Here is a 19,116-nt window from a genome sequence, read left to right as displayed (position 1 = left end):
AGGTTATGCAAGGGTGTGCGAAGTGGACCCTTTGTGGTTAGCTGTCTACCCTTGACCTCCCGATCCTTTTTCAATCGAAAATTCCCCATTTTTTCAATCCCTTTTTCAGCGCCCTTTTGCTTCCTTATAAGCTTTCTTGCGCGTAATTTTTCATTCCTTCAGAAAAAAGGAAAGGGTTATGCCGCATTAACTTATGCCTGGATGTGCGAAGTGGACAGGACTTAGTGGAGAGGACTAAGTGGACCCTCCGTGGTTAGCTGTCTACCCTCCTAATCCTTTTTACAGATTTTCAACCCTCTTTTCCGATCCCTTATAAGAAAGAAGATGATCGAAGGCGACGATGTCCGAATGTCAGCTAGAGAAGTTAGAGAAGGTTGTCTTAGGAAGAAACGAGAGCAATTGCTCGATATCTTTATCTTTTCTCTCGCGGACAGATCTCGGCCCTTCGTACTGCGGTCAAATCTACTGACCTTTGTCGAAATATTATCAAATAGAAAGAAAAATAATATTTTTTTTCATAAAAAAAAATTCCGCTCAAAGTCCGCTCGCTCGCTCAAATTTTTTTTTCAACCGTCCGCTCAGCCGCTCGCTCAGCTCAATATTTTTTTTGGTCGACCGCTCAGCCGCTCGCTCCGCTCAAATATTTTTTGAGAAAAATTGGAACCCTGTTTGCGGACTTCCATGATAAATGATTTAAGAATTCGCGCGGTTAGTTCTCAAATCGGGTTTTTCGGAATTCTACATTTTTTTTCGTCTAGAATGACTTCAACGTATTCAGAGAGTACTCTCGGATCGTACTACCAGAGAAAGGACCGGCAAAATGATCAAAACTCTCAGATGGACTGGGAATCAAGTGCTGCTGCTGCTCAATTCGAGTCCTTGCTTCAACGATTAGATCATTTTGAGAAAGACAACGGATTTCTCCGAGAAGAATACATCGAAATGAAGAAGACGATCAATGATCTCAAGAAAACAGTCGAAAATCAAAGCATAACAATCAAATTACAGCAAGATAGAATTGCATTTTTTGATGAACAATATGGCAAAAATAGGAGAATTTCTCTGTTGGAGCACCTTATCGGTGCGAATATAAACTTCCTGTCATCAATCGCTGCGCCTTTTGTTGCTTCCGCACTTATAGTGAGAGCGTTCACAAAAGTCAACTAAAGAAAAAAAAATCAAAGGGTCAGTGGTAAGAGTCTTTTCATATATTTACAGTCATACACAATTTAAACTATAATTTCATCGTCTATCATAAATCTCGTTGCTCTATGAGTCGCTGAATCCGACTTGGAAGATTTTGGTCGTCTCTCGTCTTCTTTCTCAATTTTCTCAGACGTTCGCCGAGAAAATTTTTTCATGCTTTTTCTGATCGACGATTGAAACCGGCTGAAGCGCTCGCTAAATCTGTTCGGGCCGGATGGGATCCAAGGAGCTTGAGATTTTCGTGTTGAGAGGCGGTACATTCCCTTTTTCGGCATGTCTGGGTTCATTTCCAACGCGCGATGAGTTGTTCTGGAGAATAAATAATGGGAAGCATTGCTTTTGAAAAGAAATTACCTTCGGTAAAGCTCCATCCATTTGTCTTCCCGAGAATTTCCGTCATTCCCTGCGCTCGAATTCACGGCAAAGGTCAATTTCATCAAGTCAAGGGCGAAATCCCTAAAAGCCATCGACCATTGTTTATCATCTTTGTGCACTCCGTTTTCGCGTATGCTCGCCATTTCTTTGAAAATAATGATTTTTGGTAAAGAAAAGAATTGACGTACGTCTGTTAGTATCGTTGATTCTACTGAGCTCGAGCCGGAAGGATTTGTAGCTGATATTGGCCAAGTAGTGCATCAGGGTCGACCATCGATGAATCAACATGCAAATCACTTGCATAGACATAAGCAGAATGTAGAGGACAAGGAAGAAAAGTTGGAAAATTGGAAGCCGGAGTTCGATTTCATCCCAACCATTCAGCGACTAAAAATATGTTGAAAAAATCATTTTAGATGACGATATTTCTCGTTATCTCTTCCTCAATTTGACTTTTACTCACGGCAATGTAGTCAGAGCATTGAAAAGCAAAATTTTCTACTTCGCCTTCACGTTGAATAAGTTGCTGTGTATCATAAATGATAGAAAATGGACTTATTTCGGTATCTTCAAGAGAACAGTTCGATGCGCTTATATGATATTTTTCAGGGTTGAGCTCCTTTGGTACTTGAGAGTTGATCCAGTCACATCCAGAATCATAGCGTCCCCAGGTTACGGCAACGACGGGCAGGATCAACTCGACAGGGGGCAGCTGTTCAGCTGAATTTAAAGGTAACGATGATTCATCAACGATGAATTATAATAGTGAATTCTCACCTTGTAGTTTCATGACGAGAGCGAAAACAAAAAAGAGGATGTTGATGAAAATCATCGCTCCCGCAACTTTGTTCCTGAAAAATAATTTTCATTTATGAATGTTCATGAAGTTTATGAATTTTCAATTTATGAAATAGATTTATGAGATTAGTAGATTACCCATTACGTGACCCGTCTGAAAGGTAATATGCATATTCGGCATCGACGATGCCGCATCGTTTAATTTTAGCTGGAGAAAAATCCACACACTTTTGTCGAAATCACGATTATGGTCCCCCTTATTTTACCTAAAATCTGTCAGCTGCTGCGCCATTTCATCATTTTTCATTCGCGTTTCTTTCTCTTCCGCCGCGCTTGGCACTCTTAGATAACCCGTTCCAGGGGCAGTCATTTGCTGCCAGAAAACATGTTCTGCTTCTGGTAAAGCGTAGACCTTCATTTTGTCGGACAACGGAGAGCGCATATTCAAAACCCAGTCCAAATAGGAGCTCTTTCCTCGCGGCGATTCTTCTGGCCGAGGATTGAATTTTCCGTCTTCCCATATTCCTGAATAAAAGTTGAGATCATGAAAGAAAAACTGGAAAACCTTGTGACTCTTTGAAGCCCCTGTATTTTCTGTAGCTACTGTACTCTCGTTCCCTAATCGTTTTTATCGTAGGAAGATCATAAGCTGAAAATTTGTCCGAAGCGCAATATTCCATGAATCGTTGCTCCATTTCTTTATTGACCCAGCGATAGACCAACGCTTTGCTTTCCATTTCCTCACCATCCTCCTCTGCTTCAGCACTTTCTTCGACTTCACGCATGACAAGAAGCGGCCTCGTGTCATCGTTAAGCTGAATCGTCGTTTTTGCTTCCTCCTGTAGAGCTTTGATAATCTTCTCCGGATCACCTTGAATTGGCGACTCAGCGAGGGCTTCGAATTTCTGAAGGTCTTGAGCCATCCGCATGTTGTAGTTGGTCTTTTGTAGTAATCGTTTGCGGGCGGTTACGCTTGTCTTTTGCTGAGATGAACATTCTTATTTCACCCTGAAAATGTTGCGCTATATTTTTATGCAAAATGAGGCCTATCAATTTTTAATTGCCAAAATTGCCGAAATTCATTAATTTCGATCTTAAAAAATCTGCCGATTATTTAAATCTATTCATCCAATTCCTGCATAACGCTGTATACTGATTGTTGAAAATTGCTGTTCCTTCCGATTCCCGCTCTTGATCTAGCCTCTGCAATCGTATTTCCTCCAAGAACTGTAAACGGTGAAATAAACTTATCATCCTCCTCCAACGCAATCAAGTTCCCAGTAGCCCAGTCAACAGTAGATTGCCTCGCATTTCTAGCCGGAGTATCTCCAGGTCCCTTCTTGTCCATTTCAGATTCAATCTCGCTGCTGGAGCTGACAACTGGCGGCGTAGCTGGAACATCAGGTTTTTCTATACCTTCTGGGGCGCCCTTGACTAAATAGTTCCAGAAAAATTTCAAGCCCGGCCATCGTTTTTTCCCAAGAGCGCGTAGTTTTTGCTTGAAAGTGAGCTTTTCTTTCTTGGGCCCTGTTGCTGCAGATCGTGTTCCCCAACTGACATCGTTGATATTTGCGATCATGTAAATCTGTAGGAATATGAAGTTTAATGGAATACCCACCCAGTAGATAATTCCGCAAATGGCCGTCTTCAAGTCCCAGTGAAGAAGCGCTGCGACCAGATGAATTCCGGACAGAAAGAGAATGAACAATCCTGTCAAGTTCCAAGAGCATTCATTAACACCAATCGCCACAGTGACGATCAATAAGACCATAATTATGGAATAAAGTATTGAAAGAATCTTCGCCCAAAGAAGTTGATTCTTCCCGGATCCTCTCCAGCAAATCAGCGCGTAAAGCAAAACAGGCAGGAAAACCAGCGCCCAAGCTTCTCCCGTCGTTATGGCCGACCCAAGCCCAAGCTCCAATCCTTCCCAAATGACAAAGAGCGTTGTCGTCACTCCAATAGTCGAAAGGCACATGGAAAGCATGTGATAGAATATGTACGCGGAAGTTAAATAAGGATTCATTTTCGTAGCGATGTTTTTGTTGGAAATGAGCTCGAAAATGTTGACAAAAGTACTTGGTCCCCAGCGCCGTCGTTGTTTGAAAAAGTATCGGGGTCTTCAGGAGCAAAGGTTTGGCAGTGACTTCCTGCTTCGAACTCGATTCTGCCGCCGGAGAGGAGGATCAGGGTGCAGAGCCAGCGGTCCTCTCCCTGATCGTACATGAGCTTTGTCATGGCATCAGTAGCGATCCCTTTGTATGTAGCCATAACATTATCCTTCATCAGATTTGAAACTCGTAGGAGAGAGAAACAACCGGGCGAGCAAAGCACACAGCCAAGGATATGCTCTGCCGCTTTTTGAAACCAATGGCCAACTGCGTACTCGAATCGCTGGAACCAAACCATCGGTCCTAAATGAATAATAATTTTGACACTCATTTCATTGATGGTGAGAAAAAACGCGGATCTGGCGCTTTTTATGGTACCTGATCCGTTCGGATGAATTTGATTACAACACGCCCCAACATCCGGAGAAGCAACCATCCGAGCAAGCACTAATTCAAAGTCATTTGGGAAGAAGTCGACATCGCCATCGAGCGCCAAAATGTAAGTGTTTTCTTTTTTTAGCTTTTGGCCCTTTGAATTGGTCATCTTTTCAATAGGCGCATAAATAAGTCATTTAACAATTAATAAGGTTTCAAAAGAATTTTTTTGCGACTTTCCTGACATTGGTCCATTTTCCATCCACAGAGATAGTAAAGGTACATGATCTGCGACCATCTTTTCCCCCTCTTGACATTATCCGGGTCCTTCAGATGAATCGTAAATTCAGTTCCAAGGACATCATAAACGATCTTGCCACCATACGGCGTCGGATAAACCTGGCCAAATTTCCAGCAATCGCCTTCTCCATTTCCATCGACGATTTTTCTCAGCACATTGATGTAGCAATTGACCCATTCGTTTGTGACTTTCCATTCGATAATGTCACGATCGTAGATTTCAGAGCGATTTTTCATCAAGTTCTTTTTCTCGAATGGCGCATCGAAAAAGATATGAACTTCTAGCTCGTAGCAGGCTGGGTCACTCTTCGCCTTGATTTTCTGATGCTCGATCATTCGATAAAGCGACCTGGTCATCGTCTCCATTTCAATTTCTTCTTCGTGCCAGAGTGGGACGCAAATGAAAATGTACGGCGGATGGCCTGACATATCGCTAACGCTGAGTTTTTCTAGCGTGTTGTACTCTTTGACTCGTCTGTTACTCATTTCCTGAACGGGCATGTTGAAGAGCTCAAAACTCGTGTGTACGAATTGATCGCGGATTCTAGCGTAGGGCTTGTTGTTGAGATTTGTGAAAACATGGCGGAGGAGGATGATGTTGGAGACGAAACCGGAGATGATGATGATCCAGAGGAGATCGATGAGCTCTAGATTCATGTTGGCGAGAATCGTGTTTTCTGTCAGGTCAGTTAGGGATGAGGGGATGTTCGGCACGAATTCAGAGGGCAAATTGATGATTTGAAAATTATCCAGGCTCGTGAGAACATCAAATTCGCAAGTTGCAGTCGTGGTATTCGTTCCATTATTGAAGAATAAAATTAGCTCGGTTTCGACGAATCCAAGTCCAGTTGAGAAGCTCATTTTATACCAAATTCCAAAGGAAACCAATGGTCCAAGAAGACTTGGAAGAGAAAAACAGAGAAATTGAAGGCGGATTTGACAAGAAAGGCCCAAAAGGTGGCGCTGGACGTAAACAATGGCAATGTACAAAGCAATCATGTAACCAATAAAAGTAGTGAATGCGGAGCAAAGGCGCTCGTCAATGATGGAGGGATCAATTTCTTCGTCAGGGATGTAGATGAAGGTCAGGGCGGGGATGAGAATGCCGATCGCTTTGAAAATCCCAGCGCAGACGTCGATTCCTGCCATGGCATCTCGTTGATTTGATGCATCGAAAGCGCTTTTGCTCACTTCTGGCAGGTAGGTCATCCAGTGACGACCAGACGTAAAGACCAAGAAAAATAGCAAGAAAAATCCTCTTGCCTCCAGCATCCAGTCGTTGAGATTTATTCCTTCGAAAAATTCTATGCCTAAAATTCCAACAAAGACGAGGGACGCAACTTGAAGCAAAAACCCAATCAAGACGAAGGTTAATTCGCATTTGTTGGTTCTTTGTCGGTCAAGTTGGCGACCATAAGTGTCGACGTTTTGGAATGATTCTTCGGCAAAGACTGAATTTCGGTGATACACCAGTCTTCCAGATTCAACCTTGAGCAGACAGAGAATCTGATAAAATCCAGTGACCAAATTATCGCTGTAACAAATCGCAATAATCGCCAAGTAGGGCATGTGGTGGACAACTTTGAGGACGAAAAACGCCAAAACAGCGCCAGCAAAAAGCTCATAAGCAGAATGAATGACCATCGCACGATCAAAGGTCGGCCTCTTGAGCCGAAAAAATGTCCGGTAAAGCCCTCCTATTATGGTCAAAATTATCGGCACTGTCAGCATGAAAATCCTGTTTATCACGGCTCAGAAGATAACTACAAAAATGACGTTCAACATGACCTCCACAAGCTTGGAGAAAACTTTTAAATAAAACTCTAAGCCGGTTCCTGTATGGTCGAATAACATACAATAAATTATCGAAAACCACGGTTCTACTCGGAAGATTGCACTCTGTTTCGTTCTTTTTCTCTTCAAAATCATCCAAATTGACTAACAGTTGATGGTCTCCATACAGTAGCAAGAAAAGAGACCGACTCAGAACATCAATTCCAAGATTGAGGCAGAAAAGAATAAGCGCAAAGAAGCATTTTAAAATGAAATCAACATAAGGTCGCCATTTTTGCTGCTTCAATAAAAGTCGGTCGTCTGAAAAAAAGGTTGAATAGGAGTGTTGTACTTATGAGAGTTTGGGTAAGCATTAACTCACCGATATTTTTCGTAGCGTCCCATGGCTCAGGTTTTTCATCCCCCGCCATTTATTCTTTTTCTTTCTCTTTTTTCAGCGTTTTTGTTGATCTTTTTCTTCGTTGATGTCAAAAATAAACGTAAGGAAATGATCTGATTTGAGTTGTTCCGTTTTGGTTTTTGGTAATTTTCGACTTCTGGTTGAAAGTAGAGTTAAGCTCTTTATAATAGTCGTCACGGGGAGAGCGACTCTCAAAGGAACTCTCGACGCTCTGGACTGAGAACAGCGCATCCGACAGCTTCTCTTTATAAGCGCACATATTTATGATAATTGTTATTTTCATTCCTACGTTCACGGTGAACAGTTCATCTTTCGAAAAGGTCCCTTCCTATGATTATCATATGCGGTTAAAACCTGACAGCAGGAAGTTCTGTCCTACGATTGTGATGGATAAGCGGAAATGATGTAAACGAGTAAACTTGGTATTTATCAGAGGGTTTAATTGAAACAAAAAACATTGAATAGGGGTGGCCTTGTTCACCTTTGAACTTTTGCATGTGTGACCTTGTTCAGCCTCTTACTTCCTCGATTCGATGAGCAAGGCCATCCCATATGAAAGTATATTCAGTTTATTCAGATAGAAGAAAGGAATTCTTTGTTATCATCGAGAATCTTTATATTTTTTTTCAAAGCCTGATGATGTTTATTTTTTTTTAATTATAAATCAACTTGAAGCACTTGAGATATTTATTGAACAAATTTAGTAATTCAGAATAATCAAACAAAAACTCGGATCATTCGAATATGCGGGCCAGCTGTGAGAGCAAATCCCCAATTATCGCTGGCCCTGGTCCAGGATCATTGTTGATTTCTTTGTCAGCACTTTTGAATAGGCAATAATAACAAAACTCAGATTTTTTACAAGCTCGTAGACTTCTAGCAACGTTCTTTTAGGAACTTTCCTGCTAGGAATTTTTATCCCAAAAAAAGTTCTTGAAGTCAATTCTGACCGCCCGAGGGCAGGAAAAATGCTCCAGAATGAGGTTTCATGATATGAACGGACTAAAAGTGAACTCTTCCTTCTTTTCAACGACCTTTTAATATTTGTCGAAGCTGTTTTTGTAAATATTGAAAAACGAATTGGAGAAGAGCTGTTTACCATAATTTGAGTCACGCCCTCTTTTTTGACAGAGAGAAAATGGGAAAGCAATTTCTCGGTTTTTTACCAGCAATTTTAATAAGCGGACTCTACTGGTTTACTTATCAGTTGTACCTTGACAATGATGCCTTCGATTTGAGCTTTTTGAATGAACATGAAACGGGTAAATAAATCCATAAGCGAATGATTTATTCATGTTATTCATTAATTTCAGTATTCCGAAAAATAATCAAGAGCGAAAACTTCTTCCCAGCGACTTTCTTCAGTGTCATAATTGCCCACACTTTTGAAGCATTTCTTGCTGCGGATTTGGCCGCTAGAAAAGGCTATGGAGCATCTGATAAGCTTTTTTGGTTCTTCCAGACTTTTCTTTTTGGGTAAGTTTTTCTCTAATTTTCTAGTCAGTAAAAATTTAAGGGTGTTTTCATTCCGACATCTTGTGGCAAATGATGACGGCAGAAAACCTAGAACTATTGGATCAAATTCTTTTGTTCAATTTCCTGCCCTGCCGTTTTGGATTTTCAATGTAAGTAAAAACAATTTGTTTTTTGATGATTTTTTGATTTTTATTCAATTTTGATCAACTGGAGAAAATTACAGGTAGATACTTTTTTCACAGTTTAAAATATTCATTGATTAGGTCTGTAACGAGTTGGGTTTTGGGGTTTTGATAGGTATTATCTGAATTCTTCAGATATCTAGTTATCGAGTTTTACAGAAAAAGTGAATGAATTGTAGTTGGATGAAGTTTTCAATTGAAAAGTCTAGGGCATGTAAGGATTCCAGCGGCCGGACATGTCGAAGGCGCCGTTGTCGTACATGGTGCCGAAGTGCTCGGAGCTCAGGGTGTAGAAGACGCCGTTGTTATTGTAACCAGTTACAGTAACTGGAGAGCCGTTGGAGTAGACCAACTTGAGTTCGGTGTTGTAGGTGTTGGAGCTAGATCCAGTGTTGTAGACGAGGTTGGGATCGTAAGTGCCGCCACCGACGTAGTAAGTGTTGTTGTTGTTGTTCTCGATGAATCGACCAGTGTTGTCGAAGTATCCGCTCATGAACTGGCTTCCGTAGTAGGCAGTGTTCGATGTGACGAAGTAGCTGACACCGTTGATGGTTTGGTAAGAGCCGGCAACGTTGACACTGGCGCCGGTGTTGGTGTAGAAGGTTCGGTAGCTAGCGGAAGTGGTGATGTAGTCGGTGCCCTGCTGGTAGGTAGTGTAGCCGGTGGTGTTGTAAGAATAAGCCAAGTAGCCGGTTTGGTGATAAGTCTGGATCATCAAGTAGCACTCCTCAACAGAGACTCCAACAGTGCCGCAAGGCTTCTCTTCCTGCTGGTGATCAGCGCCGGTGCAACCGCCTCGGAATCGAAGTCGGACGTTTCGGTTGTTGTGGTTGCAGCAGCCAGTCCAGTCAGACCAGAGGTAGTTGCAGCAATCGCCCTAGAATATAAATTAGAATCGAGCTTTGCTAAAAGATTCTTACGTTGTCGCAAGCGATGGTGTCGACGGTGGTGACATCATCGTCGCTGCAGAGACCGGAACCGACAGATCCACCAATACAGTATCTAGAGAAGAAAATTAATCATCTGTGTTGATACGAGTGAGTCTTACCGAGTTCGGGATTTAGTTCCGAGGCCGCAAGAGACAGAGCAAGCGCCCCAGTTGGACCAGACGCCGTAGTAAGAGCATGGTTGCTGGTTGCAAGTGGTAGACTGAACCTCAGCCTCACCAGTGCAAGAGTGGTATCGAGTTCGAGAGATAGTGCCACCGCCGCAGCTGACTGGGCAAGCAGACCAGGCAGACCTGAGAAAAGAGTTAAAATCTATTCGGTTTCCTTCTTGATTTCAAAATTGAGATTATATAAGACAATGACTCACCATTGACCGTAACTGCCAGTAGCAACGTTGCAAGATCGCTCCTGAACATAATCGTCTTCGCCACAGCTATGAGTCTTTCGTCGAGTTTGCATGCCACCGCCGCATGAAGCCGAGCAGCTAGACCACATTGACCATTCAGAGTAGAATCCCTGGTTGTTGGAGCAGGCGCGTTGTTCCTGGTTGACAATATCAGTGCAAGTGTTCTGCACAGAGCGAGTTTGAACACCGGTGCCGCAGGAAGTGGAGCAAGGAGACCATTGTCCGGCGAAGTCTCGGCCGCTTCCGCCATCGCAAGATTGAGTTTCTCGTTTGTCGCCGAAGAGGTTCAAGCAGTCAGCATCATCGCCCATGCATCTTCGAACTCGTTCTCGGAAGCCCAAGCCGCAGCTGGTCGAGCAAACGCCCCAGTCGCCCCACTGAGCCCAGTAAGCACATCGAGGTGCAAGGCAAGTCTTTTCCTGTTGTTCAGCCATGTCGGAGCAGGAATGTCCTCGTTGTCGGAAAGCAAGAACGGGTTCCTCTCCGAAGTCGTAGCATCGTGGGCAAGATGACCACTCGGACCAGTTGGTGTAAACGCCGAGAGAGCCGCAAGTGACAGTTTGAACTTGATCTTCGCCGCCGCAAGTGTGTTGTCGAGTTCGGAACTTGTTACCGCCAGCGCAAGATCGAGAACAAGCAGACCATTCGCCCCACTGGAGATAGACACCTGGAGAAGTGTTGCAGCTGATTTCCTGGAATTGAGCTTCGCCAGAGCAGGAGTGAACTCGTTGTCGGGTAGTTTCACCACCACCGCAGGAGACAGAGCAGCCAGCCCAGGCGGACCAGGGAGACCAGTTGCCAGGATCGACGAGGCATCGGACGGTTTCGCTGTCGACTTCGCCAGTGCAGATTCGAGTTCGGTCGCGGGATTTGAAGCCGTAGTCGCAGGAAGCAGAGCAGGCAGTCCAAGCAGACCATTGAGTGAAGCCAGGATCGACAGCAAGGCAGACAGTAGATTCGAATGCTTCACCGACGCAGTCAATTCCAGCAACACCGTGTCGGCAGGCTCGTTGGCGAGTTCGAACACCTTCGCCGCAAGTAGCATCGCAAGGAGACCAGGCTGACCAGAGTTCGTAGAATGGGCAAGGTCCGTTGTCACATCGAGCGGTTTCTTCTTCAACGCCAGTGCATGGGCCGGATCGAGTTCGTCGCTTGATACCTGGGCCGCATTCTCGAGAACAGCCAGTCCATTCGGTCCATTCGTAGAAGACAATTGGGATGTTGCAGGTTCGTCGCTCGGTCTGGACATTTCGGCCCTTGCAATCTTGAATATGGCGAGCTTCGTAGCCAGTTCCGCAAGAGACAGAGCAAGTTCCCCAGGCAGTCCATGGTGTCAAATCGCAGCACTCAGCCATGTTGCAGTCTTGTTCCTGGATTTCATCGTCAAATCCACAGTAGCCGTTTCGAGTTCGAGATCGTTTACCACCGTCGCAAGTGACCTTGACACCGCCGCGGAGACAATCAGTCCAGAAAGACCACTGAGAGTAGTAGCCAGGTCGACCGCAAGTGCGAGTTTCTTGTTCAATTCCAGCATCGCAAGTGTGAGCCCGTTGTCGAGTGGAAATACCGCCTTGGCATTCTTGAGAGCAGACAGTCCATGGAGACCAGTTGAGGAAAGCACCGGGAGTACCGCATTCTCGAGTTTCTTGGACAACCTCATTGGAGCAGAATTCAGTCTTGGTTCGAGTGGAGATTCCGCCAGCGCAAGATTGAGAGCAAGCAGACCACATAGTCCAAGCGCCCCATCGCTCTTCACCGCAAGTTCGGACATCAACGAGTGGCTCAGCTCCGCAGTTGTGTTGCTGGAATCGTCGGGAGACACCGCCGGGACAAGTTTGGTTACAAGCGCCCCAGATTCCCCAGTTGGAGTATTGGCCGGGTCCAGCATCGCAAGAAGCAGTTTCAGTTTCGGGGTAGTTGTCGCCGCAAGAATCTCGTCGAGATCGAGTTTTGATGCCGACTCCGCAGGTCACTGAGCAACCGGACCAAGCAGACCTAAAAAATGACAATTATCAATGAGTCCTTGTTGATTTCAATAGATCTTACCATTCCATCCAGAAGCCGGGATTGCCACAAGCTTCAGTATCCACAATACCAGCAGCGTTGCAAATGTGCTCAGCAGATCGAGATCGAGAACCGCCTCGGCAGGATTTCGAGCAAACAGACCATTCAGCCCATGCGCCGTAAGGATAGTCAGGAAGTTCAGCGTAGCAAGTTCTAGTTTGGGCTTGATCGGCGATGGAAGTGCAAACGTTGTTTCGTCCTCGGTTCTGAACGCCTCGACCGCAAGAGACAGAGCAAGGAGTCCATTGAGACCATTCGTTCCAGGCTGGGCAGCAGACATCGTTGCAGACAGCGTTTTCAGTGTCAGTAGTACCGTCGCACTGATGGTATCGGTTGCGAGTAGTGACTCCCCCACCGCAAGTGACAGAGCATCCGGACCATCGAGACCAGAGACCGTAAGTGCCAACAGAGCCGCAAGCTTCAGTTTGAACTTCTCGGGCGGAAGTGATGGATGGATCAGCAAGGACAGCTTGAGCACCGCATGCGTGGAATCGTGATCGAGATCGTTCGCCACCGAGGCAAGTCTTGGAGCAGCCAGACCAGGCAGACCAGGCCATCCAGTCGCCGACTTCGCCGCAAGGAGCCTGTTCAACATCGATTTCGCTGGTGCATTCGTGAGTTCGTCTTCTCGATTTCTGGCCGCCGAAGCAAGAGCTCGAGCATCCAGACCATTCAGACCACTCTCGCCATCCGCCGGGATTGCCACAGGAAGCAGTATCGCGTTCGAGTTTTCGAGAGCAAGTGTGTTGTCGAGTTCGGCTCATGAATCCACCTTCGCAAGTCTGGGAACAAGTCGAGTATTGAGACCACTCGGACCAGAATCCTTCAGATCCGCAAGATTGGGTTTGAGAAAGTTCGTAGGCCATTCCTCGGGCATCTCGGAGACCGCAAGTGTGTTCTCGGAATCGGTTCTGAACGCCGCCGAGGCAGGTTTGAGAGCAAACGTTCCATTCGGACCACATTGAGTAAACACCATCGCCAGCATTGCAAGCCTCAGTCTGGACAACATCGGCTTTGTAGTCGCATGTCCAGGAGTGTTTTCGGGTTCGAGTGCCCATGAAACAGGAAGTGGAGCAAACGGACCATTCAGCCCAGGGCAATGGATCGCAGCAAGCGAGCAAATTGCATGATTCGGAGTCGGCTTCAATTCCAGCGTTGCAAGTATGGCCCCGCTCGCGAGTTCGAATTGCATCGCCACAGGTGGCTGAGCAGGCAGACCAGGCGCCCCAGTTTCGATATCCGCCCAAACCGGTTCCAATTGTGCACGATTCTTCTTTGTAGGGAAGGCCGGGGCAGTCAGCATCGTCTTTCAAAATATCCGCGCCGAGGCAAGTTCTCTGTTTTCGTCGGAATCCTTCGCCGCAAGAAGTAGAGCAGGCACCCCACTCGGACCAGCCGGACCAGTAAGCACAGGGTTCTTCTCGGATGGGGTTGGAGCAGGATTTGTAGGAATCGTGATCGCCTGAGCAGCAGCCGTTGACACCGGGCTGGCCACCTTCACATCGTCGGATTCGGGATTGAGTGTTTTTGCCGCAGACGGAAGTACATTCATTCCATGCACCCCAGTCGAGCCAGCGACAGGATGGAGGAGGTGGAGTAGGAGGAAGAGTGGGAGCAGGAGTGATGACAGTATCGACGTATCGGATGATAGGCTCAGGCTCTTCGATGATTCTAGAGAAAAAATTAGGAAAAAATGCTCGAAAATGAACCGAAGAGTAAAACTTTGAAGCTCAAAATATTCATAAAAGAATGATGAATTTACCTGTCTATGTAGTTAACAATAGTCTCTGGCTGGTTGACGATTTCGCCGTTTCTTGAGTAAGTGTTGTCCCACCAGCTTGAGCTTCGTGCATTTGTAGTGTAAACTCTCTGACCATATTGGTTGATATAATAAGACTGGGCCGAAGCCGAAGCAGCCAAAAGTGCTAAACTCAACATTTTCGGCTTAGACAAGAGAGTCTAAACCTGTGAGTGATACTTTCCACCAGCACCAGCGGGGTTAAAATATGGGCCTTGCGTTGCGACACCGCGCGGCTCCGAGGCACCTACAAAAATTTTTAGAACAGGTGGTCTTAGCGCGCTCAACCGTGAATTAAGGTCTTCCACGATAGTTGAGATAGTTGCCGACGATAAAGTCGATAAAAATCGTGTGGTTCGTTCAGTGAGGATGTGAAGAATCGCCGGTGTTTTATGGCAACAAATAATAATCTACCAGATTTCAACCCTCTTTTTAGGCAATTATGTGGCCAACCATACTCATCGGATGCTTTTACTCGACTGATGAGGTTATGCTGATGGAGAAAAGCTGCGACTGCGAGTACACCAAGTATCTGTATCTTTTGCAGTACAAATATCAAGAGGTACCAGATCTTATTTCTACTTCAGGCAGAAAAAGAAAAGGATATTTCATCGCCTTTGTCTCAAAAAATCTTTCAGAATGTACCAGATTTGGCAAGAATCGTGGTTTTCTGGACCATCTCCCTGTCTCATTTCTTCGTAGAATGCACATATGTCCTTGGTCTTTGTCATCTTCATGTAAGTTTTTGACATTTTTCATCCCTCAAAGTTTGCCGCTAAAACCTGCTATTTTGAAATGCCACAAGTGCATATGTTAAACACAGGTTTTTTCGCTGTTTTGACAACTTTATCGGAAATTCCTCCGGCGGGTTGCTTATCGGGTCAAGTTTTTGGCTTTCCCTAGAATTTGAGCTTGAAATTCTAGTGCTCCTGCCTCTTAGCTTATCGGTTATTTGAGTTCGAGGGAATTTCAACTCTATATTCCGAAAAAATCCTCTAAAATCGAAGTTCGTCACAAGCGACTGATTTTGGCGCCTCGGATTCGAGAGAAAAGGTTCAAAGAAATCGGACACTAGTGCCCGCACTTAGTGAGGGATTTCGGACGATAAATGGGCCTCTTTAATCCGGACTCATTTCTAGAACATTGACGGCTTTGGATCTAAGCTTGCGTGGTGGCTGAGCACGCTGCTCAACGGCTGGCCCTCGACTGCACTTATTCGAGCATACAGTGACGAGCAACTGAAGATGAAAAAGTTTGAATGAACTTTTGACTAGAAAAAAATGTCTGACAGACATAATTTGACTCTGTTTAAGATTGAATAAATATATGATTGTTCTTTGATTTTAAAGATGAAATAATTTCTGACTTCCAAAATCATCCTTCATCAAATTGATGAAGGGTCAATAAATCTTCGTTCCCTCCCTTTTTATGGCATCAGAAAAACGTGTCCCATCTTCCACCGACCATCTTTTCAGTCATAAAAAGTCTTTCATCCTCCTCCCATCCAAGTCAAATTAAACCATTTTGTATATAAAACAATGGTCAGTGAACCACAACGCGAGAAAATCGGAAGCTCAGAAGAGGCACGACCCAGTTGCGCCGCAATTTTATGAGAAGCACAGATTCCAGATGCGATCTGTTCAGTGAGAGAGGCACTTGACTGGAACATCCGCAAATGATTATGCAAAACAAAATACGCGTGAATTCTGCAAATGCGCTCGGATGGAAAAAAGAACCAAGTGTCCTTTTCTGGTTCAGATCCAGTTTGCGAAAGTTTTTTTGAATATTCCGTTATTCTCTGATTTCTGACACAGAAGAAAGCTTCAGGCAAATTTACAGTTATATGTTCAGTAGTAGCCTTTATTCTCGAATATCATCAGTAGTCGCACAGGTAGAAAATTGGCACGTGTCTTCGGATTCTTTCTTGCGCCATAAATAATGGTAAGATTGCCTACTGTTCATTTGCGTACATGCAGACACAGTAACACATAATGTCAGAGGAGAAAAGAAGATTCCAAAAAGAACTCGAAGCTTTTGCTCATGCTGCAAGTAGGGTTTCCAAAAGAATCGGTAAGAAGCAAAACAGCTGTTGTGAAATGCTTCATTCCTAGATGAACTTTCTTGCGAAAAAATCATGGCTGAAGTCCAAAAGAAGCTGCAATTAGAACAACCAGCTGAAACTCTTCAAAAACAAGAACGATCGAAAAGCCCAACACCTTTTCTTTCAGTGAAAAATGAAGAAAAAATCAACGAAGAAAGTGACAAAAAAGCAAAAATCACTTCTGAAAACCATTTTTCCTCGCAGATTTGTCCTGAGCCCCCTTCTGAACCGTCTCCGACAGAATTCGTGAACACCATTCTTGCTGAAATCGGAATTCAAAGTGGCGAAAAAATCCATTTCTCGAAATTTCCCCTAATTGAGGATCTTCTCGACCTCCCAAGTCCGATACGAAGAATCAAATACAACAAGCAAACCCAACAATACACCATCCTGATGAAATAAATAAAGAAATCACTGACTAGAAATCTCCTTTTGGCAAACTCCTGAAGTCCCTAATCTCAGTTACAGCGCCCCGCGGGCGTGATAGTCGGCAAGTTCCAACTGTCCGCCTAATTAAATATAAAAAGTAAAAAAAAAAATTCTTGCGGTTTTGAATTTTTTCAAAAATGAAAGTTATCCACCGCTCCAGCACAGGTAGACTTTATTCGAACCCCAATTTCCTCCACCCCGAGCGCGCTTTTGTTTACGCTGACCTTTAGGATATCTAGCAGCGGTGCTGACTCTGATGGCGATTTCTATCGGTTGGTTTCTGTCAAAACCAAATACTCCTTGGGTCCTGGGAGTTACAAAACGAAGCTCTTCGCCAGATGTTCCTGCTGAGCTCAGAGCACCAGAGATTCTTTCCAAGCCGATGGAATACCTCAGCGATTCTGTCAGAGCAGAAATTTATAAACAGAGAACGGATAGAGTGAGAGAATACTGCAAATACATGCCAAATGATACGATTATTGCGGATATGAAGATGCAAGAACCGGATGAAGTCAATGAAGCGGATTTTCCGATGGTGGTGGATCCGATTCATAAGATTCTTTATTGTGAGGTAAGTATCAAATTGGCAATTGAGATGTACTTGAGAGTGCAATAGAGTTAGATAAATAATAAAAGAAGGAAATGAGATGAAGTCATTTTAACAGTAACAGTCAGAATAATGTTTGAGTAAAACATAAAACAAGATATATTTTCAAACTGGAAATTAGACCATCGCTCACCCCAATAACGTTCATTTAAATAAAATTCATTTTGTTTCTCATATTCGAATTTAAAAACTCATATTTTTGTTTAACTGCACCGGAGCTTTTAAGCAAAAGATAACCTAAGAATCAACTGTCTGCCACTGAATTCATGTCAGCTGATTCGTTTCATATGCATTTTCAGCTGCCGAAAGTGGGAAGCTCCAACTGGAAACGAGTCCTCATCAAGCTAACTGACCCACGATTCTCCGACATTCGAAATGTCTTGGCAATCAGAAAGCCTAGAAAATACGATCATTACAATTTGAAGAAAATCAACGCCTATCCTTATGAAGAGCGCGTGGAAATGCTCAGGAAATATTTTCAAAACCTAAAAATCCAATTATTCAGAATTGCTTCTGAAAATTAAAAAGAACGTATTACAAATTCACAGTTGTCCGAGATCCAATCGAGCGGATTCTTTCAGCTTACAAAGACAAGGCTCACGAAGAATTCCGAGGCAAAGCTGGAGCAAAGGTCCAAGAATTGCTCAAGAATCAAAATCGAACCAAAGATTTTGAAGAATACGACATTGAAAGCTTCCATGCTTTCGTTCAGGAATGGGAGCAATCATCAAATTTCAATTTTAGATCGTTTATTTATCTGAAATTTCACCCCTTCTTACAGTATCTAATTGCCAGGGGACCTGAAGCCGCTGCAGGAGGACACTATGGTGTCCGAGTCCGACATTGGACTCGATTCTATGACATTTGCCACTTCTGCGCCATCGACTGGGACTTCATCGGAAAAGTCGAGAGCATTTACGAGGACGCCACGTGGTTATTGGTACTAAATCTTCATCCTTTCTTTCTCTACGCCGAGCATTTTAGAACGAAGCTGGAGTTGGAAATCTGGTCAGCTATCCTTACTTCAAAAAAGCAACAGCAACGGACACGATCAAAAAGTACTATCAAGGACTATCAAGGGAAACCTTGTTACGGCTTTCAAATCAAACAAATAAATTTGAATGAAAAAATTGTTAAAAAGCCGCTGAAAGATAAAACTTTACGACACCTACCGACTTGATTTTGAGCTCTTCGGATATGGAATTCCCGATTATCTAATGTCAACTGCCCCAAGTACAAAATGAAGTCTACAGCTCGAAACCTAATGAGCCTAAAAGTACACATTTACAGCTGTAAGAGCCTTAGTACACCATTACTAGCAAAAACTCATTCTTCACCAATATTGCAGTACAATAAAAATAAGTGGAATATATTCTGACTTTTATTAATCTTCATAAAGAAGTCTTTGAAATCAATACTGGTCGGGGCAGGCGTAAGATTTGATTATCTTCATTTCTTCGTTGAATGTTTTCTCGACAAGGTTTGCCAATCGTCGATGTGGCCGTTCGGCTTTCCTGCAGCTTGCGGATTGGATCGGCAATCGTCCTAACACCCAAACTTTCATATTATATTCGTAATCATCGAGCCCAGGGCAGCCATCTCTGAATAGAAAATCAACTCAAGAAAGAAAATAACTAATATTCTTACCTTACTTCTTTCTCTTCTCGATTTTCTCGAAATGGACAGTCTTTTCTTTGCGAAAGTCGTTGGTTTATTGTCATCACTCTCATCACAAATTTATCGATCC

At 44.0% G+C, this 19,116-nt stretch overlaps 5 protein-coding genes across 5 annotated transcripts; 2 read left to right on the top strand and 3 right to left on the bottom strand.

Annotated features, from left to right (window-relative positions):
- Positions 1 to 1,200: 1,200 nt before the first annotated feature.
- On the bottom strand, positions 1,201 to 3,352 carry LOC145703462 (uncharacterized). The gene is made up of 7 exons (XM_081780822.1): positions 2,945 to 3,352; positions 2,646 to 2,904; positions 2,359 to 2,432; positions 2,045 to 2,301; positions 1,770 to 1,968; positions 1,561 to 1,726; positions 1,201 to 1,515 (listed from the first exon to the last, which is right to left on the bottom strand). The coding sequence occupies exons 1-7, from the start codon at positions 3,306 to 3,308 to the stop codon at positions 1,230 to 1,232; spliced, it is 1,605 nt and encodes a 534-aa protein (XP_081636948.1). The 5' UTR covers positions 3,309 to 3,352; the 3' UTR covers positions 1,201 to 1,229.
- Positions 3,353 to 3,514: 162 nt separating this feature from the next.
- Positions 3,515 to 5,030, bottom strand: LOC145703012 (chitin synthase chs-1-like). Its single transcript, XM_081780316.1, has 2 exons — positions 4,869 to 5,030; positions 3,515 to 4,793 (listed from the first exon to the last, which is right to left on the bottom strand). The coding sequence occupies exons 1-2, from the start codon at positions 4,924 to 4,926 to the stop codon at positions 4,402 to 4,404; spliced, it is 450 nt and encodes a 149-aa protein (XP_081636442.1). The 5' UTR covers positions 4,927 to 5,030; the 3' UTR covers positions 3,515 to 4,401.
- Positions 5,031 to 8,381: 3,351 nt separating this feature from the next.
- On the top strand, positions 8,382 to 15,561 carry LOC145702468 (uncharacterized). Its single transcript, XM_081779699.1, has 6 exons — positions 8,382 to 8,621; positions 8,673 to 8,835; positions 8,876 to 8,984; positions 14,669 to 14,794; positions 14,871 to 14,969; positions 15,372 to 15,561. Exons 1-6 carry the CDS (start codon positions 8,498 to 8,500, stop codon positions 15,492 to 15,494), a joined length of 744 nt encoding a protein of 247 aa, XP_081635825.1. The 5' UTR covers positions 8,382 to 8,497; the 3' UTR covers positions 15,495 to 15,561.
- LOC145702460 (uncharacterized) lies at positions 8,999 to 14,411 on the bottom strand. The gene is made up of 6 exons (XM_081779691.1): positions 14,197 to 14,411; positions 12,417 to 14,105; positions 10,332 to 12,365; positions 10,066 to 10,257; positions 9,938 to 10,019; positions 8,999 to 9,894 (listed from the first exon to the last, which is right to left on the bottom strand). Exons 1-6 carry the CDS (start codon positions 14,370 to 14,372, stop codon positions 9,223 to 9,225), a joined length of 4,845 nt encoding a protein of 1,614 aa, XP_081635817.1. The 5' UTR covers positions 14,373 to 14,411; the 3' UTR covers positions 8,999 to 9,222.
- Positions 15,562 to 15,971: 410 nt separating the features above from the next.
- LOC145701250 (carbohydrate sulfotransferase 11-like) lies at positions 15,972 to 18,710 on the top strand. The gene is made up of 6 exons (XM_081778474.1): positions 15,972 to 16,302; positions 16,344 to 16,927; positions 16,993 to 17,333; positions 17,669 to 17,850; positions 17,898 to 18,309; positions 18,354 to 18,710. Exons 2-6 carry the CDS (start codon positions 16,900 to 16,902, stop codon positions 18,492 to 18,494), a joined length of 1,104 nt encoding a protein of 367 aa, XP_081634600.1. The 5' UTR covers positions 15,972 to 16,302; positions 16,344 to 16,899; the 3' UTR covers positions 18,495 to 18,710.
- The last annotated feature ends 406 nt before the right edge of the window (positions 18,711 to 19,116 follow it).

Source organism: Oikopleura dioica, chromosome PAR (assembly GCF_907165135.1).
Source record: "Oikopleura dioica chromosome PAR, OKI2018_I68_1.0, whole genome shotgun sequence".
In the NCBI taxonomy this organism is placed as follows: domain Eukaryota; kingdom Metazoa; phylum Chordata; class Appendicularia; order Copelata; family Oikopleuridae; genus Oikopleura; species Oikopleura dioica.
Note: the sequence above shows the minus strand (reverse complement) of the source record. Positions and strands in the feature narration are given on the sequence as shown.

What these genes read in the sequence shown, in the direction of transcription:
- LOC145703462 (XM_081780822.1), bottom strand. Translation starts at nt 3,308, where the DNA reads ATGCGGATGGCTCAAGACCTTCAGAAATTCGAAGCCCTCGCTGAGTCG. An exon ending in GGGCTTCAAAGAGTCACAAG is followed by an intron (nt 2,905 to 2,944) that starts GTTTTCCAGTTT and finishes ACTTTTATTCAG; the next exon opens with GAATATGGGAAGACGGAAAA. An exon ending in AATCAACGATACTAACAGAC is followed by an intron (nt 1,727 to 1,769) that starts GTACGTCAATTC and finishes TTATTTTCAAAG; the next exon opens with AAATGGCGAGCATACGCGAA.
- LOC145703012 (XM_081780316.1), bottom strand. Translation starts at nt 4,926, where the DNA reads ATGGTTGCTTCTCCGGATGTTGGGGCGTGTTGTAATCAAATTCATCCG. An exon ending in AATTCATCCGAACGGATCAG is followed by an intron (nt 4,794 to 4,868) that starts GTACCATAAAAA and finishes TTATTCATTTAG; the next exon opens with GACCGATGGTTTGGTTCCAG.
- LOC145702468 (XM_081779699.1), top strand. Translation starts at nt 8,498, where the DNA reads ATGGGAAAGCAATTTCTCGGTTTTTTACCAGCAATTTTAATAAGCGGA. An exon ending in TTCCAGACTTTTCTTTTTGG is followed by an intron (nt 8,836 to 8,875) that starts GTAAGTTTTTCT and finishes TAAAAATTTAAG; the next exon opens with GGTGTTTTCATTCCGACATC. An exon ending in TGCAGTACAAATATCAAGAG is followed by an intron (nt 14,795 to 14,870) that starts GTACCAGATCTT and finishes AAAATCTTTCAG; the next exon opens with AATGTACCAGATTTGGCAAG.
- LOC145702460 (XM_081779691.1), bottom strand. Translation starts at nt 14,372, where the DNA reads ATGTTGAGTTTAGCACTTTTGGCTGCTTCGGCTTCGGCCCAGTCTTAT. An exon ending in ATTGTTAACTACATAGACAG is followed by an intron (nt 14,106 to 14,196) that starts GTAAATTCATCA and finishes TTTTTTCTCTAG; the next exon opens with AATCATCGAAGAGCCTGAGC. An exon ending in GGAACTAAATCCCGAACTCG is followed by an intron (nt 10,020 to 10,065) that starts GTAAGACTCACT and finishes TTTCTTCTCTAG; the next exon opens with ATACTGTATTGGTGGATCTG.
- LOC145701250 (XM_081778474.1), top strand. Translation starts at nt 16,900, where the DNA reads ATGAAAGTTATCCACCGCTCCAGCACAG. An exon ending in ATAAGATTCTTTATTGTGAG is followed by an intron (nt 17,334 to 17,668) that starts GTAAGTATCAAA and finishes ATGCATTTTCAG; the next exon opens with CTGCCGAAAGTGGGAAGCTC. An exon ending in ATGCTCAGGAAATATTTTCA is followed by an intron (nt 17,851 to 17,897) that starts AAACCTAAAAAT and finishes AAAATTAAAAAG; the next exon opens with AACGTATTACAAATTCACAG.